Here is a 19,136-nt window from a genome sequence, read left to right as displayed (position 1 = left end):
AATTGAAGGTCGAAGTGTGGTGGAAAATAATTATCTTCGATATCGAATGATCTTCGTCTTTCGATTTAAATTTAATAATTTATTTAATACCACTTGGCGGGAGGTTTATTTCGTGGAGACATCACAGATGTAATGGCAGCCTCCAAAAGAGACTTCGACAGAGCGTTCGAATCTCTCAACGAGGTTCGTATCTCCCAGAGTGGTGTTTTCAAGTACGTGGTATTGAGGGTCGCTGGACCAGCAGCACCGAACGGACCATCTCAGACTCTTATACGAGGATGTACTTCGGCGGAATATCATGGTACAGTGTGATTGATACAGTGTTTAACGTGTTTTGGCTTTAATAGACGTTTATTTGGGGGGGGCAGTGGGATAGGATGGGATTGGGGGGCAGTGGGATGGGATTGGGGGGGGCAGTGGGATAGGATGGGATGGGGCGGGGGAGAGAAAGATAGGATGGGGTGGGGGGAGAGTAGGATAGGATTGGGGAGGGAGAGTAGGATAGGATTGGGGGGAGAGTAGGATGGGATTGGGGGAGAGTAGGATGGGATGGGGGGGGGGAGAGTAGGATGGGATTGGGGGGGAGAGTAGGATAGGATGGAGTGGGGGAGAGTAGGATAGGATTGGGGAGGGAGAGTAGGATAGGATTGGGGGGGGAGAGTAGGATGGGGCGGGGGGAGAATAGGATAGGATGGGGTGGGGGAGAGTAGAATAGGATGGGGGAGAGTAGGATGGGGGGAGAGTGGGATTGGATGAGAGAAGGGGGGAGAGTAGGATAGGAGGGTGGGGGGGAGAGTAGGATAGAATGGTGGGGGAGAGTAGGATAGGATGGTGGGGGGAGAGTAGGATAGGATGGGGGGAGAGTAGGATAGGATGGGGGGGAGAGTAGGATAGGATTGGGGGGGAGAGTAGGATGGGGCGGGGGAGAGTAGGATAGGGTGGGGGGAGAGTAGGATAGGATAGGATGGGGCGGGGGAGAGAAGGAGAGGATAGGATGGGGCGGGGGGAGAGTAGGATAGGATGGGGCGGGGGGGAGAGTAGGATAGGATGGAGTGGGGGGGAGAGTAGGATAGGATGGGGAGAGAGTAGGATAGGATAGGATGGGGTGGGGGAGAGTAGGATGGGGCGGGGGGAGAGTAGGATAGGATGGGTGGGGGGGAGAGTAGGATAGGATAGGATGGGGTGGGGGAGAGTAGGATAGGATGGGGGGAGAGTAGGATAGGATGGGGGGAGAGTGGGATTGGATGAGAGAAGGGGGAGAGTGGGATAGGATGGGGGGAGAGTAGGATAGGATGGTGGGGGGAGAGTAGGATAGGATGGGGGGAGAGTAGGATAGGATGGGGGGAGAGTAGGATAGGATGGGGGGAGAGTAGGATAGGATGGGGGGGAGTAGGATAGGATGGGGGGGAGAGTAGGATAGGATGGGGGGGAAAGTAGGAAAGTAGGAGAGTGGGATGGGATAGGATGGGGGAGAGAGTGGGATAGGATGGGTGGAGAGTAGGATTGGATGAGATGAGAGAAGGGGTGGGGGAGGGAGAGTGGGATTGGATACGATAGGATGGGGGAGAGTGGGATAGGATAGGGGGTGGGATAGGATGAGATGAGAGAAGGGGTGGGGGAGAGCAGTGTTGTTGTGGGGGTGGTGGGATGGAGACATGTATCAAATATACTGCATCCTGGGGAGCAGCGGATATCGTGGAGAACACGGAGAAAGAGCTTCAGGAGGTCGGTCTTGTCTCCATTACGTGCGAGTGTTTGGGAGGAGGAAGAATCCGACACGATCCAGATTTGAAGACGCTGCACGTGTATGGTTATTCAATGGTTAGTTTTGTGTCTACGTGCCTGCCGCGTTGTCATGTGACTCGGTGTCAATGGCGTTTGTCTAACCCAATCCTTGTGTCTGCGTAGGGCTTTGGAAGGGCGAAGCACTCGGAGACTGTGAAGAAACTGCAGACACACTATCCGGATTACACAGTGACCTGGTCAAACGCGGGTTACTAAATAACCCGGATCGGTTTGTTTACTCGGTGATGAGGTAACCTTGAGGTGCTTTAGTATTTTTGTAATCGTGTACTCTTCTCTTCAATTTGAACACGATCACGTGCTTATCTGGTCCAAGCTTTGAAGGATTCGGGTTTGTGGGGAAAACGAATAATATGGGAATCAGAATTTATCCCCAAGGGGGTTGGTGACGGAACCTGTGGGGGCTCTGAACATACACCATCTGACAGTCACGAGTCTTTGCTTCAGACGAAGGGAAAACATTCCGGTTTAAAATGTTGGGATGTCACCTACAGCCAAATGAGTTTTGAACACTGCATGAGAGAAACCATGACTCGAGGATACTAGAGGTGGTGATGGCTTCCGTTTTTATTTGGAAGAGGTGAAAGTGTTACAAAGGTGTCAAAGAGAGAGTGGGGCAACAGTTGGACACAAGGAAATTATTTAACGAGAGAGGGAGTGTAGGAAATGTCTGTACTTTCGTATGTTGTTTTGAGTGGTGTTAATGGGGTACAAAAGATCGCAGATAGAGATGGGGGATGACTAGGGAGGATGGTGCACCGCTTCCATATTCCGAGTGTGCAGCAAGAATCGTGCTGCATCCGTGCTTTATCGCTGATCCTGGAACCATCACCTCTGCGGTTAACAGTCGTTGCTGAGTCACTTCATCAGCTGTGCTGCTGTACAGTTGATCTCTATCCGTAAGGGGCTCGCAAGCTGCCCCTCCGTCAGTGAGAGCTTCTCACGTGATGACCTCCATCCACGAGGGGGCGGCAGGCTCCCCCTCACTTCGTGTGGCTTTGATTTACCTTCATGCAGGTCTTGGTACCTGTCCATTAAGGGCAGGTTGATATCCAAGAGCTGATGCAATCCTGGACTCAATCCTGCTCGTTGCTGCTGCTATGATTTGTTCTCCTCATTTATTACTTGAGCTGCTTGGTTTGGTTTTACCCTTCCCTTCCATACCTTGTTGGTAATGGAATCCGCCATACTTTGCATGCTCTGATACTTGTGTCTGCATCCTACTGTTTGTTTAGTGATGTCAACTCAATCGTGAGTACTCTGTTTGAGCTCGTTGAATGTCAAACTGTACATACTGGGTATAATGGTATTAAAATACAAATACCATGTTATCCCAATCTCGGTTTTGTTGTGCTGCCCTTCACCGTCCATGTCTGCTCTATTTAGACGTTGGCACCAGAGTATCTGCCACTCGTGAACCTTTCCCATGGGTTAAAAACCAATCCTGCATGGTTTGCCACTGCCACACAATTGGGGTCGCAATCGATGTCTCGGGTATTTGCACAAAACGGGTTACTTATTTATTTTAAACTGGAGGAATTCCACAATATGGGACGTCCAGCTGAACATTGTTCAGATCGATCAAAATAGTCGATGACAGTGTGAATATTATAGAGCGCTCACCAAGCGGCTTAAGCACTCAAAAGAAAGGGTTCATAAGGAACGGTTGGCATGGCAAGCGATTACTGATCACCGATCGGTCCTATAAACACCGTGCACCCGAAGACGCCCAAGCAATGTCCAAATTGGACACGTGAACACTTTTTTTTTAGCACTCGGAACTACTGCTGCAGTCAATAACGAAGTTTAAATTTTGTAATTTGGCTTCGTTTAAGAGATTTTAGAGCTGATAGCATGTGCGGAAATTATACAAAGCCACGAATGCTGGCGTCTCCAGGCATTTCAGCATCGCAATGTATCCAGTCATTCGTCGGTATGATGATCTGCCTGATCTGTCACCGATATGAGTGATGAAAATGAAAAAAAAAAAAAAAAACTTTATTCTTCAGAAACCATTGTGGCCCTGTTCTAAGTCAAGGCATTGTTGAGCAGGCCAAAAATAAATAAATGGCGGCTCAAGACTCCAGCGAGCTGACAGAGGGCTGATCAAGATGGCGTGCCACCATCTTGGTAAGGCTAATTTTGTTTTTTTTTAATGATGAGCACCCCCTAAATTATCTTCAAAAGGGGTGTTCAAATTAACCCAAACCCCCAGTTTTCATTCATGCACCACCTTGGAGTTCCTTTCATATGTATGCAAAGTTTGGGGCCGCTCGGTTTCATGATTTTGGAGTGACGGAGGAGATGGACACACACACACACACACACACACACACACACACACACACACACACACACACACACACACACACACACACACACACACACACACACACACACACACACACACACACACACACACACACACACACACACACACACACACACACACGCACACATTAGAAAAGAGCAGTGATCTTCACTATTTTTTCGAGGGGGGCCACTTTTTCCGATAGGACATCCATGTGAGAGCCGCCACACCATTATGGCTGCTATTCGGCCCTGCCTCCACGTAATCTTTGTGGTGAACTGGGCTGCAACAACAATTGTTGGTATACAGCCATCTACTGATGTAGTCGTGTTACTTTTATGCTCCGCATTGGAGAACTCGTGTGAAACCGTTGCATCAATCTGATAGCATATATGGCAGATTATGATGGGAGTTTTCACGTTGTCAGGGGCCGCACTTTAAGCCCTCGGGAGCCGCCAGTGGCTCACGGGCCGTGCAATAAATAACACAGGTATGGAGGATAGTTTTCAAATGAAATCACATCCTCTGTTGATGATTATTGGTTCGTGGGTGCCAGCAGTGACCACTATTTTTGTGTCTGTCTGTGTCTGTTGGGTGGTCGCTGGACTACCGTTTTTCTCAGGTTTTTGGTCTGTCTATATGTCTGTCTGTCAGTTTGTATGTAATGGACAGCTCTGGAAGCCAGAGGAGTCAACCGATTTTGATGAAACTTGACTGGTTGGTTCATACAAGGATGTAGTTGTATGCTTTTGAGCACCGTTGCTATGGACGCCACCGTTGCCTAGCAATGGCACTTTGACATTTTTTAAAATCCCAATATTTTTTTTTAATCAAAAATCGGCTTCCGTCCTTTTATGCGCACTATAATCAACCTCTTTGTCAAAAATTCAGCCTGATCCGTCAAAAAAACTGTATGACAAGTATGCAATTATATAGCGACCACCCATGTCGCCTACTGGCTGTCTGTGTGTTTGTGACTCTCTCCAGAGCATAGCTCCGTGACGTTTGATGCGGTCTTGATGAAACTTGGACACAAGCTAGATATCATGGTCGAGTTGTGTCTTTGTATGAGGGGCGTCCCACGCTCCTTGTGGGCGGAGCCACGCCCACTTGGACTTTTTTTCTTCGATTTTTTTTCTCAATGTCATTTCTAGAAGCTGTGCATAATGTCCATAAGTACAACATATAAAAAAATCCCATTTGATTTGGTCAATTTTGATCGAAGAGATAGGTTTTTATGGTAGGGCTTCCTCAAAAGCTTCCATTAATTCAATTGTACGTATCGTGGCATTGTTCAATAATGCCCGCGAACCATCGTCGCCTCCCTGCTAGTTTGAAGCCAAAAACGAAACAGTTTAACAAAGTTGTGCCCGTCGTGGGTGACCACTTTATTTTCTTCTTGGTAACGAGGCACCAGTGACGTGGTAAAATAGTTTATTTGAGTTTATTTTTTTCTCAATATCGACATATCCATTGAATCAAGAGCTGCAAATGCCCATTTTGTACATGCACAAGATGATGCACCAACGTGCTCACAGATCTCGATTAACAGGAGGGTTAAAGGAGTGCAGAATCATTTATGTTTTATATTCTTCTTCTTCTTTGTCTTCCTGCCACCAGTCTTTCCCTGCTTTCCCTGCTTCCTCTGCCCGGTGTTTCTCTCAAGCAGCCCAGCCTTCGCTGCTGTCTCGGTTTCAATCTTGTTGCGGATGGCGACTTCGAGGCGCTGGGGGAGGGTTGGTGGGGAGCACATGGTGAGAAGGCTCCGCAGGTCACTGCCACCCACAAGGAGGGTGGTGAACGAGCACGTGGCTGCGTAGTCACTCCATGGACAAGCAGTTTGAGCCGGTTACCTTGGAGAACTGTTTCGATGCGATGGCTTTCGCTTTCTTTGGCACGATAACTCGAGCTGCGGAGAGAACGGTTTTGTAAATTGTGAAGAACCAGTTTAGTTGCATAAAAGGAACATTCATGGCAAATGGAACTAATTTTGTACATTCGTTATAAATATGTTCGACGGGTGAGCATGAGGACGCGGGGGAGGGGGTTAGACGGGTGAGTTTCATGACAAACCTTCAAACTATCATTAAAAGTGCAGACGGTGTAATGCGCAGCGGTGTCAAGGGTCTCAGTCCATTCCTTGTTTGAACGTGAACGGGCATTAAAAATACAACACCGCTCACAGGGTACAAGACGATTCAATTGGAGAAACAGAAACGCTCCCGAGACACGTGTCTCACGAGGGGGGAAAAGTGGGACGGCAAGGAAGAGGAATGTACAACCAAGAACACGGCCTCGAGCGGCTTTTATCAACACTTCCGGCGAACACTCTCCTCATTCTCACCTCCTCTCTTCGTTCTACGTAAATCTTTCGCCTTCTCTTTGCTGTTCTGCTTCACTTTCCACGTGCAGCCCTGCGCCATTGCAGTGCAGATTCTTCTTCTTCCTCCGAACAATATTACGGCTTCTTCTTCCTCCGAACAATTTTAAGGCTTCTTCTTCTTCTTCGTGTGTACAATGTTACGGCTTCTTCTTCTTCCGATTATGTTTCTTTCCTCCACCATTTCTCAAATAATGTTGCATCTTCCTCTTCAATCCCGAGATTATTCCTCTTCCTCCCAGCCAATTAAATTGTTTTTGTATTTTGCTCAATGCCTGAGATAACTAAAAGAGCTTTTTTTAAGCCTCCAGAACCGCTGGATGAAAAGAGTCCCTGGATTACTGTATGAGTTAAAACAACAATAGTTTTGAGATATTTACCTCAGGCCTCATGGCAAATATATACATATATATATATATATATATAAAAATATATTTGTGTGTGAAATCGACGATTAAACTGTTTATCCCATCTGTTGCGTTAAAATCTATTGTAATATTGTTTTTCTTGCGAGAACGATTTTTTTTTAAGATGTATAATCATGTTTTATGTCATCCAGGCTGGTTCTTTCCCTTCCGATTATCGATATAAACGTTGAATCACGACACTTGTAGCTTAAATTGATAAAATCAAATATTACCCTTAACTTATTCTACAATATACTCTGAAGGAGAGTCACTTTGTACAGAGTTTTTAAACCATTTTCTCTGAGGTGACGCTGATTTTACCACTCGCCTTTACATGTACGTAATTTATCGACCACTTTCGTTTTCTTTATTTATTTATATCGGTTCTGACAGGGACAGCACGTGACATTCGGCTTGAGATAGCTTTCAGTAATTCACTCATTATTTTGCCCCCCCCCCCCCCCGCTCCGATTCTGAATTAAAGAATGAACACCTGGAATGAATGAAACTGCCTTTAAACCAGCTCGATGGGTGAACATCGAACATCAACACGGAAATCCAACACCGGTGGAGGCCATTCAGTCCATCATGCCTGCACGAACACCACACCAACCCAACGACACAAGATCCAAGGAAGAAAATTCCAAAAAGTTTTTAATTAACGAAATAAAAAAACATGGTTTTTTGGTTTTGTTTTGGGGGTTTTTGTAGTTAAAAAAAAAAAAAATCCGTAAATTTTTTTTGGTTTTGAATTTCTTTTCTTTTTTTTTATTATTTTTGTAGTTTTTTTGTAGTTTTTTTTGTAGTTTTTTTTTGTAATTTTTGGTTTTTTCCCTTTTCTTCCCCTCAGGGGAGGGGGCATGGGGTTGGTTGAAAACGCACAGCATCAATCACACAACCCCCCTTGACAAGACCCCTACCAACAGCACTCCGTGCACAATCACCCATCAATGCTCAAGCAACCTCAAAGTCCTGTCAACATCCCCATACCCCTCCATCTCCATAACTTCCAGGTACCCATCCAATTCTAATTTAAACTTATCTCCTGTTTCTGCTGCCACGACCTTTCCAGGGAGACCATTCCATGCATGAACTACTCTCCGAGTAAAAGTCCCCTACCTTACACCATCTTAACTCTCCTCTTCTTTACTCTCAGGTTATGGCCCCTGGTTCCTGGTGTACAGGATATCTCAAAAAGTTGTGGACGGATTCGGATGAAACTTGGTGGACACGTTGGGTGTGTGACAAGGAAGACTTGATTCGATTTTGGTGAAGATCCGAATCCAGATCTGGATACGAGAATTATTTAATTTTTAAGTGATTCTTCACCATTGAGAAATGGGGCCAAAAACGATGTATAGCATGATATAGTATTTCAAAAATGTATTGATTGGGCCTGATATGTTCTCGTGGATGAGGCATTACGTGGTGGAGGTAAGCGCTCTACCGAGTGCCCTTCTAGTTAGGGTATCCAGTCAAATGGACTGGATAACCTATTGTTTTTCTTCTGTTTATTAGGGTACCCTGTGAGTACAGGGTACCCTATTGTTTTTCTTCTGTTTATTATTAGGGTACCCTGTGAGTACAGGGTACCCTATTGTTTTTCTTCTGTTTATTATTATTATTATTATTTTTCTTTTTCCGCCGGCATTTTGCACCCTTTTTCGCTTTAAAAACCATTTTCTCTGGGATACTAAGTCCGATCGACACAAAATTTTCACCACAGTATGTATCTTTTTTGATAGCACAATCACGTTATAATTATGACGTCATTGGTCACGTGGTACGGTCGCCATCTTGAAAAAAGCGATAAACTTTGGACATCTGTATCTCGGAAACCGTGCAATGGAAAATTTTTTCGCTTGATACATTTTACTAAGCTCCCTATGGGGAACACGTGTGATTTTTCGTGACGTCATAGGTGAAGCGATATTCCAGTGAAAATTCGTCAAGTAGAACGCCATATAGGAAAAATCTGAAAAATTCTGAGCATCATCTACGCCTAAAATTGCTGCGGAAAATGTTTTTCTTGACGTCATCGATGACGTAATTCGGCCGCCATCTTGTTTTTTAGTGTTTTTTTAAAAAAATCTTCTTCTCCAGAAGGGCTGGACAGATTAAGGCGAAACTTTACACGTACATTGCCCCTGATGTCCTCTTTCAAGTTTGTTAATTTGTTGTTGATAATGTCACATGGTTTGGCGGCCATCTTGAAAAAACCCTAAAACCTTCAAACATCTTCTTCTCCAGAAGCGCTGGTCCCATGAAGGCGAGATTTCACAACTATATTCGGGACATGTATGCGATGCAAGTTTGTTAATTTCAAAGTGATAAGTCACATGGTTTGGCCGCCATGTTGGATTTAAGAAAAATATTAAATAATGTTTTCTCTGGTATTTCATAAGCCATCGAAGCGAAAATTTGCAATTGCCTTCCTCCCTCAAGTCTGCATACATGGTAAAAAATTTTTACCTCAGAAGTCACATGGTTTGGCGGCCATCTTGGATAGAAAAATAGACCTTATCCGATTTTCACGAAACTTCACACACTTGTTCGGGTCGACGATGGAAAGCAGAATTTAAATTTATGATATCATAGGTCACAAGGTTCGGCAGCCATCTTGGATTGAAAATGAATAAATTTTAAAAATCTTCTTCTCCAGAAGGGCAAGACAGATTAAGACGAAACTTCACAGATATATTCCCCATGAGATCCTTTCTCAAGTTTGTTAATTTCTTCTTGATCGGTCACATGTTTTGGCGGCCATCTTGAAAAAACCCTAAAACCTTCAAACATCTTCTTCTCCAGAAGCGCTGGTCCACTGAAGGGGAGATTTCAGAACTATATTCGGGAGAGTAAGGCGATATAAGTTTGTTAATTTCGAATTGATAAGTCACATGGTTTGGCCGCCATCTTGGATTTAAGAAAAATATTAAATAATGTTTTCTCTGGAACCGCTTAACCAAACGAATCGAAAATTTGTAATTATCATCGAGAGGGCATTATGCACGCATGATAAAAATTATGACGTCACACGTCACATGGTTTGGCGGCCATCTTGGATAGAAAAACGCACCTTAACCGATTAACACGAAACTTCACAACCGTGTTCCAATACCCAGTTGGAAGCAGAATATAAATTTCTGATGTCATAGGTCACATGGTTCGTCAGCCATCTTGGATTGAAAAACAATATCTTCAAACGTCTTTTCTCTGAAACGGCTGAACAGATCCAGGCGAACTCAACCACTATGACCGCCTCTCCTTGACGAATAAAAGTTCCAACCCCCTTTTGAGGTACGACGCAACGTTTGGCAGCCATATTGGATTGAAGGAAAAATATTAATTAATGTTTACTCTGGTACTACTGCATCAATAAATGTGAAGCATCACCTTTATGGTGCAACAGTCATGCGGAATGAGGGTTTGAAATTTCAACGGGATCGGGCGCAGGGTTTGGCAGCCATGTTGGTTTTAAGAAAAATATTAAATAATGTTTTCTCTGGAACTGCTTAACCTAGCGAAGTGAAAATTTGCACTTATCGTCTACAATTGTGTTTGCACATGTGGTGAAAATTATGACATCAGAAGTCACATGGTTTGGCCGCCATCTTGGATTGAAGGATAAATATTAATTAATGTTTACTCTGGAACCGCTTCCTCTGTATATGCGAAACTTCACATTTATAATTCAGGTGACATGCGAAACAAAAGTTTAAAATTTCAACCTGATCGGTCACGCGGTTTGGGAGCCAGAATTATTTAATTATTTGAATCTAGAAGCCAGTAATAACGAAATTGAACGCTTTGTGCTGCCCGGTTCAGAACTCTCGTCTGTTCCGCGCCCTCTCGAAGCAGGCCTCTGTTTGTATCACTATTAAATAATGTTTTTCTCTGGCACCGCTTATCCTTTCAATGCGAAACTTTGCGACTGTCATCTGCAGAAAGTCCCATGTTGTATCAAAGGCCGACACGTCTGGGTACTCCGGTCATCACTGCCAGCAGTTATAAAGTGGCAGTTCTAGTTAGGGTACCCTGTGAGTACAGGGTACCCTATTGTTTTTCTTCTGTTTATTATTATTATTATTATTTTTCTTTTTCCGCCGGCATTTTGCACCCTTTTTTCGCTTTAAAAACCATTTTCTCTGGGATACTAAGTCCGATCGACACAAAATTTTCACCACAGTATGTATCTTTTTTGATAGCACAATCACGTTATAATTATGACGTCATTGGTCACGTGGTACGGTCGCCATCTTGCAAAACGCGATAAACTTTGGACAGCTGTATCTCGGAAAGCGTGCAATGGAAAATTTTTTCGTTTGATACATTTTACTAAGCTCCCTATGGGGAACACGTGTGATTTTTCGTGACGTCATAGGTGAAGCGATATTCCAGTGAAAATTCGTCAAGTAGAACGCCATATAGGAAAAATCTGAAAAATTCTGAGCATCATCTACGCCTAAAATTGCTGCGGAAAATGTTTTTTTTGACGTCATCGATGACGTAATTCGGCCGCCATCTTGTTTTTTAGTGTTTTTTAAAAAAAATCTTCTTCTCCAGAAGGGCTGGACAGATTAAGGCGAAACTTTACAGGTACATTCCCCCTGAGGTCCTCTTTCAAGTTTGTTAATTTGTTGTTGATACGTCACATGGTTTGGCCATCTTGAAAAACCCTAAAACCTTCAAACATCTTCTTCTCCAGAAGCGCTGGTCCCATGAAGGCGAGATTTCACAACTATATTCGGGACATGTATGCGATGCAAGTTTGTTAATTTCAAAGTGATAAGTCACATGGTTTGGCTGCCATGTTGGATTTAAGAAAATATTAAATAATGTTTTCTCTGGTATTTCATAAGCCATCGAAGCGAAAATTTGCAATTGCCTTCCTCCCTCAAGTCTGCATACATGGTAAAAATTTTTACCTCAGAAGTCACATGGTTTGGCGGCCATCTTGGATAGAAAAATAGACCTTATCCGATTTTCACGAAACTTCACACACTTGTTCGGGTCGACGATGGAAAGCAGAATTTAAATTTATGATATCATAGGTCACAAGGTTCGGCAGCCATCTTGGATTGAAAATGAATAAATTTTAAAAATCTTCTTCTCCAGAAGGGCAAGACAGATTAAGACGAAACTTCACAGATATATTCCCCATGAGATCCTTTCTCAAGTTTGTTAATTTCTTCTTGATCGGTCACATGGTTTGGCGGCCATCTTGAAAAAAACCCTAAAACCTTCAAACATCTTCTTCTCCAGAAGCGCTGGTCCACTGAAGGGGAGATTTCAGAACTATATTCGGGAGAGTAAGGCGATATAAGTTTGTTAATTTCGAATTGATAAGTCACATGGTTTGGCCGCCATCTTGGATTTAAGAAAAATATTAAATAATGTTTTCTCTGGAACCGCTTAACCAAACGAATCGAAAATTTGTAATTATCATCGAGAGGGCATTATGCACGCATGATAAAAATTATGACGTCACACGTCACATGGTTTGGCGGCCATCTTGGATAGAAAAACGCACCTTAACCGATTAACACGAAACTTCACAACCGTGTTCCAATACCCAGTTGGAAGCAGAATATAAATTTCTGATGTCATAGGTCACATGGTTCGTCAGCCATCTTGGATTGAAAAACAATATCTTCAAACGTCTTTTTCTCTGAAACGGCTGAACAGATCCAGGCGAAACTCGACCACTATGACCGCCTCTCCTTGACGAATAAAAGTTCCAACCCCCTTTTGAGGTACGACGCAACGTTTGGCAGCCATATTGGATTGAAGGAAAAATATTAATTAATGTTTACTCTGGTACTACTGCATCAATAAATGTGAAGCATCACCTTTATGGTGCAACAGTCATGGAATGAGGGTTTGAAATTTCAACGGGATCGGGCGCAGGGTTTGGCAGCCATGTTGGTTTTAAGAAAATATTAAATAATGTTTTCTCTGGAACTGTAACCTAGCGAAGCGAAAATTTTGCACTTATCGTCTACAATTGTGTTTGCACATGTGGTGAAAATTATGACATCAGAAGTCACATGGTTTGGCCGCCATCTTGGATTGAAGGATAAATATTAATTAATGTTTACTCTGGAACCGCTTCCTCTGTATATGCGAAACTTCACATTTATAATTCAGGTGACATGCGAAACAAAAGTTTAAAATTTCAACCTGATCGGTCACGCGGTTTGGGAGCCAGAATTATTTAATTATTTGAATCTAGAAGCCAGTAATAACGAAATTGAACGCTTTGTGCTGCCCGGTTCAGAACTCGTCTGTTCCGCGCTCTCTCGAAGCAGGCCTCTGTTTGTATCACTATTAAATAATGTTTTTCTCTGGCACCGCTTATCCTTTCAATGCGAAACTTTGCGACTGTCATCTGCAGAAAGTCCCATGTTGTATCAAAGGCCGACACGTCTGGGTACCCGGTCATCACTGCCAGCAGTTATAAAGTGGCAGTTCTAGTTATTATTATTTTTCTTTTTCCTGGCATTTTGCACCCTTTTTCGCTTTAAAAACCATTTTCTCTGGGATACTAAGTCCGATCGACACAAAATTTTCACCACAGTATGTATCTTTTTTGATAGCACAATCACGTTATAATTATGACGTCATTGGTCACGTGGTACGGTCGCCATCTTGAAAAAAGCGATAAACTTTGGACATCTGTATCTCGAAATCTGTGCAATGGAAAATTTTTTCGCTTGATACATTTTACTAAGCTCCCTATGGGGAACACGTGTGATTTTTCGTGACGTCATAGGTGAAGCGATATTCCAGTGAAAATTCGTCAAGTAGAACGCCATATAGGAAAAATCTGAAAAATTCTGAGCATCATCTACGCCTAAAATTGCTGCGGAAAATGTTTTTCTTGACGTCATCGATGACGTAATTCGGCCGCCATCTTGTTTTTAGTGTTTTTTTAAAAAATCTTCTTCTCCAGAAGTGCTGGACAGATTAAGGCGAAACTTTACAGGTACATTCCCCTGATGTCCTCTTTCAAGTTTGTTAATTTGTTGTTGATACGTCACATGGTTTGGCGGCCATCTTGAAAAAACCCTAAAACCTTCAAACATCTTCTTCTCCAGAAGCGCTGGTCCCATGAAGGCGAGATTTCACAACTATATTCGGGACATGTATGCGATGCAAGTTTGTTAATTTCAAAGTGATAGGTCACATGGTTTGGCCGCCATGTTGGATTTAAGAAAAATATTAAATAATGTTTTCTCTGGTATTTCATAAGCCATCGAAGCGAAAATTTGCAATTGCCTTCCTCCCTCAAGTCTGCATACATGGTAAAAAATTTTTACCTCAGAAGTCACATGGTTTGGCGGCCATCTTGGATAGAAAAATCGACCTTATCCGATTTTCACGAAACTTCACACACTTGTTCCGGTCGACGATGGAAAGCAGAATTTAAATTTATGATATCATAGGTCACAAGGTTCGGCAGCCATCTTGGATTGAAAATGAATAAATTTTAAAAATCTTCTTCTCCAGAAGGGCAAGACAGATTAAGACGAAACTTCACAGATATATTCCCCATGAGATCCTTTCTCAAGTTTGTTAATTTCTTCTTGATCGGTCACATGGTTTGGCGGCCATCTTGAAAAAACCCTAAAACCTTCAAACATCTTCTTCTCCAGAAGCGCTGGTCCAGTGAAGGGGAGATTTCAGAACTATATTCGGGAGAGTAAGGCGATATAAGTTTGTTAATTTCGAATTGATAAGTCACATGGTTTGGCCGCCATCTTGGATTTAAGAAAATATTAAATAATGTTTTCTCTGGAACCGCTTAACCAAACGAATCGAAAATTTGTAATTATCATCGAGAGGGCATTATGCACGCATGATAAAAATTATGACGTCACACTTCACATGGTTTGGCGGCCATCTTGGATAGAAAAACGCACCTTAACCGATTAACACGAAACTTCACAACCGTGTTCCAATACCCAGTTGAAAGCAGAATATAAATTTCTGATGTCATAGGTCACATGGTTCGTCAGCCATCTTGGATTGAAAAACAATATCTTCAAACGTCTTTTCTCTGAAACGGCTGAACAGATCCAGGCGAAACTCGACCACTATGACCGCCTCTCCATGACGAATAAAAGTTCCAACCCCTTTGAGGTACGACGCAACGTTTGGCAGCCATATTGGATTGAAGGAAAAATATTAATTAATGTTTACTCTGGTACTACTGCATCAATAAATGTGAAGCATCACCTTTATGGTGCAACAGTCATGCGGAATGAGGGTTTGAAATTTCAACGGGATCGGGCGCAGGGTTTGGCAGCCATGTTGGTTTTAAGAAAAATATTAAATAATGTTTTCTCTGGAACTGCTTAACCTAGCGAAGCGAAAATTTGCACTTATCGTCTACAATTGTGTTTGCACATGTGGTGAAAATTATGACATCAGAAGTCACATGGTTTGGCCGCCATCTTGGATTGAAGGATAAATATTAATTAATGTTTACTCTGGAACCGCTGCCTCTGTATATGCGAAACTTCACATTTATAATTCAGGTGACATGCGAAACAAAAGTTTAAAATTTCAACCTGATCGGTCACACGGTTTGGGAGCCAGAATTATTTAATTATTTGAATCTAGAAGCCAGTAATAACGAAATTGAACGCTTTGTGCTGCCCGGTTCAGAACTCGTCTGTTCCGCCGCCTCTCGAAGCAGGCCTGTGTTTGTATCACTATTAAATAATGTTTTCTCTGGCACCGCTTATCCTTTCAATGCGAAACTTTGCGACTGTCATCTGCAGAAAGTCCCATGTTGTATCAAAGGCCGACACGTCTGGGTACCCGGTCATCACTGCCAGCAGTTATAAAGTGGCAGTTCTAGTTATTATTATTTTTCTTTTTCCGCCGGCATTTTGCACCCTTTTTCGCTTTAAAAACCATTTTCTCTGGGATACTAAGTCCGATCGACACAAAATTTTCACCACAGTATGTATCTTTTTTGATAGCACAATCACGTTATAATTATGACGTCATTGGTCACGTGGTACGGTCGCCATCTTGAAAAAAGCGATAAACTTTGGACATCTGTATCTCGTGAACCGTGCAATGGAAAATTTTTTCGCTTGATACATTTTACTAAGCTCCCTATGGGGAACACGTGTGATTTTTCGTGACGTCATAGGTGAAGCGATATTCCAGTGAAAATTCGTCAAGTAGAACGCCATATAGGAAAAATCTGAAAAATTCTGAGCATCATCTACGCCTAAAATTGCTGCGGAAAATGTTTTTCTTGACGTCATCGATGACGTAATTCGGCCGCCATCTTGTTTTTTAGTGTTTTTAAAAAATCTTCTTCTCCAGAAGGGCTGAACAGATTAAGGCGAAACTTTACAGGTACATTCCCCCTGATGTCCTCTTTCAAGTTTGTTAATTTGTTGTTGATACGCCACATGGTTTGGCGGCCATCTTGAAAAAACCCTAAAACCTTCAAACATCTTCTTCTCCAGAAGCGCTGGTCCCATGAAGGCGAGATTTCACAACTATATTCGGGACATGTATGCGATGCAAGTTTGTTAATTTCAAAGTGATAGGTCACATGGTTTGGCCGCCATGTTGGATTTAAGAAAAATATTAAATAATGTTTTCTCTGGTATTTCATAAGCCATCGAAGCGAAAATTTGCAATTGCCTTCCTCCCTCAAGTCTGCATACATGGTAAAAAAATTTTACCTCAGAAGTCACATGGTTTGGCGGCCATCTTGGATAGAAAAATCGACCTTATCCGATTTTCACGAAACTTCACACACTTGTTCCGGTCGACGATGGAAAGCAGAATTTAAATTTATGATATCATAGGTCACAAGGTTCGGCAGCCATCTTGGATTGAAAATGAATAAATTTTAAAAATCTTCTTCTCCAGAAGGGCAAGACAGATTAAGACGAAACTTCACAGATATATTCCCCATGAGATCCTTTCTCAAGTTTATTAATTTCTTCTTGATCGGTCACATGGTTTGGCGGCCATCTTGAAAAAACCCTAAAACCTTCAAACATCTTCTTCTCCAGAAGCGCTGGTCCAGTGAAGGGGAGATTTCAGAACTATATTCGGGAGAGTAAGGCGATATAAGTTTGTTAATTTCGAATTGATAAGTCACATGGTTTGGCCGCCATCTTGGATTTAAGAAAAATATTAAATAATGTTTTCTCTGGAACCGCTTAACCAAACGAATCGAAAATTTGTAATTATCATCGAGAGGGCATTATGCACGCATGATAAAAATTATGACGTCACACTTCACATGGTTTGGCGGCCATCTTGGATAGAAAACGCACCTTAACCGATTAACACGAAACTTCACAACCGTGTTCCAATACCCAGTTGAAAGCAGAATATAAATTTCTGATGTCATAGGTCACATGGTTCGTCAGCCATCTTGGATTGAAAAACAATATCTTCAAACGTCTTTTTCTCTGAAACGGCTGAACAGATCCAGGCGAAACTCGACCACTATGACCGCCTCTCCATGACGAATAAAAAGTTCCAACCCCCTTTTGAGGTACGACGCAACGTTTGGCAGCCATATTGGATTGAAGGAAAAATATTAATTAATGTTTACTCTGGTACTACTGCATCAATAAATGTGAAGCATCACCTTTATGGTGCAACAGTCATGCGGAATGAGGGTTTGAAATTTCAACGGGCGCAGGGTTTGGCAGCCATGTTGGTTTTAAGAAAAATATTAAATAATGTTTTCTCTGGAACTGCTTAACCTAGCGAAGCGAAAATTTGCACTTATCGTCTACAATTGTGTTTGCACATGTGGTGAAAATTATGACATCACAAGTCACATGGTTTGGCCGCCATCTTGGATTGAAGGATAAATATTAATTAATGTTTACTCTGGAACCGCTGCCTCTGTATATGCGAAACTTCACATTTATAATTCAGGTGACATGCGAAACAAAAGTTTAAAATTTCAACCTGATCGGTCACACGGTTTGGGAGCCAGAATTATTTAATTATTTGAATCTAGAAGCCAGTAATAACGAAATTGAACGCTTTGTGCTGCCCGGTTCAGAACTCGTCTGTTCCGCGCCCTCTCGAAGCAGGCCTGTGTTTGTATCACTATTAAATAATGTTTTCTCTGGCACCGCTTATCCTTTCAATGCGAAACTTTGCGACTGTCATCTGCAGAAAGTCCCATGTTGTATCAAAGGCCGACACGTCTGGGTACCCGGTCATCACTGCCAGCAGTTATAAAGTGGCAGTTCTAGTTATTATTATTATTATTATTTTTCTTCCGCCGTAAATTTGCAAAATTTCCAGTTTTTTTTCGCTTTAAATGCCATTTTCTCAGAAATGGTAAGACCAATCGACACAAAATTTTCACCAGATATGTATCTTTTTTGATAGCATACATAATTGATAATTATGACGTCATAGGTCACGTGATACGGGCGCCATCTTGAAAAAACAGATCAACTTTGGACCTCTGTATCTCGGAAACCTTCTAGTGTAAAAAAATTTCGCTTGATACATTTGAACAAGCTCCCTCTCGGGAATACGTGTGATTTTTCGTGACGTCATCAGTGAAGAGGTATCCCAGTAAAAATTCGTCAAGTAGAACGCCACATGGCAAAAATTTGAAATTTCTTGAGCATCATCTACACAAAAATTCATCGTAGAAAAAAAATATTTTGACGTCATCGGTGACGTAATTCGGCCGCCATCTTGTTTTTTTGTGTTTTTTTAAAAAAATCTTCTTCTCCAGAACGGCTGTGCAGATTGAGGCGAAACTTCACAGGCACATTCCCCCTGAGGTCCTCTTTCAAGTTTGTTAATTTGTTGTTGATACGTCACATGGTTTGGCGGCCATCTTGAAAAAACCTTAAAACCTTCAAACATCTTCTTCTCCAGAAGCGCTGGTCCAATGAAGGCGAGATTTCAGAACTATATTCGTGACATGTATGCGATGCAAGTTTGTTAATTTCAAAGTGATAGGTCACATGGTTTGGCCGCCATGTTGGATTTAAGAAAAATATTAAATAATGTTTTCTCTGGTATTTCATAAGCCATCAAAGCGAAAATTTGCAAGTGCCTTCCTCCCTCAAGTCTGCATACATGGTAAAAAAAATTTACCTCAGAAGTCACATGGTTTGGCGGCCATCTTGGATAGAAAAATCGACTTTGTCCGATTTACACGAAACTTCACACACTTGTTCGGGTCGACGATGGAAAGCAGAATTTAAAT

At 42.3% G+C, this 19,136-nt stretch overlaps 3 protein-coding genes across 3 annotated transcripts in view; 2 read left to right on the top strand and 1 right to left on the bottom strand.

Moving 5' to 3' along the window:
- Positions 1-3,134, top strand: LOC147016453 (14 kDa phosphohistidine phosphatase-like). The gene is made up of 3 exons (XM_085845124.1): positions 1-301; positions 1,688-1,821; positions 1,909-3,134. The coding sequence occupies exons 1-3, from the start codon at positions 133-135 to the stop codon at positions 1,999-2,001; spliced, it is 396 nt and encodes a 131-aa protein (XP_085701250.1). The 5' UTR covers positions 1-132; the 3' UTR covers positions 2,002-3,134.
- A 2,397-nt stretch (positions 3,135-5,531) lies between these two features.
- Positions 5,532-6,637, bottom strand: C11H19orf53 (chromosome 11 C19orf53 homolog). The gene is made up of 3 exons (XM_085845126.1): positions 6,459-6,637; positions 5,968-6,023; positions 5,532-5,840 (listed from the first exon to the last, which is right to left on the bottom strand). Exons 1-3 carry the CDS (start codon positions 6,535-6,537, stop codon positions 5,688-5,690), a joined length of 288 nt encoding a protein of 95 aa, XP_085701252.1. The 5' UTR covers positions 6,538-6,637; the 3' UTR covers positions 5,532-5,687.
- Positions 6,638-6,769: 132 nt separating this feature from the next.
- LOC147016451 (uncharacterized) overlaps positions 6,770-19,136 on the top strand; it is a 25,687-nt gene continuing 13,320 nt past the window's right edge. Inside the window, exons 1-2 of the mRNA XM_085845123.1 lie at positions 6,770-7,468; positions 7,752-7,914. Of these exons, the coding sequence (XP_085701249.1) occupies positions 7,429-7,468; positions 7,752-7,914 (203 nt within the window). The 5' untranslated portion in view covers positions 6,770-7,428. The remainder of the gene's footprint in view (positions 7,469-7,751; positions 7,915-19,136) is intronic.

This window comes from Eptatretus burgeri, chromosome 11, assembly GCF_056783735.1.
Source record: "Eptatretus burgeri isolate ZD-2024b chromosome 11, Ebu_testis_v1, whole genome shotgun sequence".
Lineage (NCBI taxonomy): Eukaryota > Metazoa > Chordata > Myxini > Myxiniformes > Myxinidae > Eptatretus > Eptatretus burgeri.
Note: the sequence above shows the minus strand (reverse complement) of the source record. Positions and strands in the feature narration are given on the sequence as shown.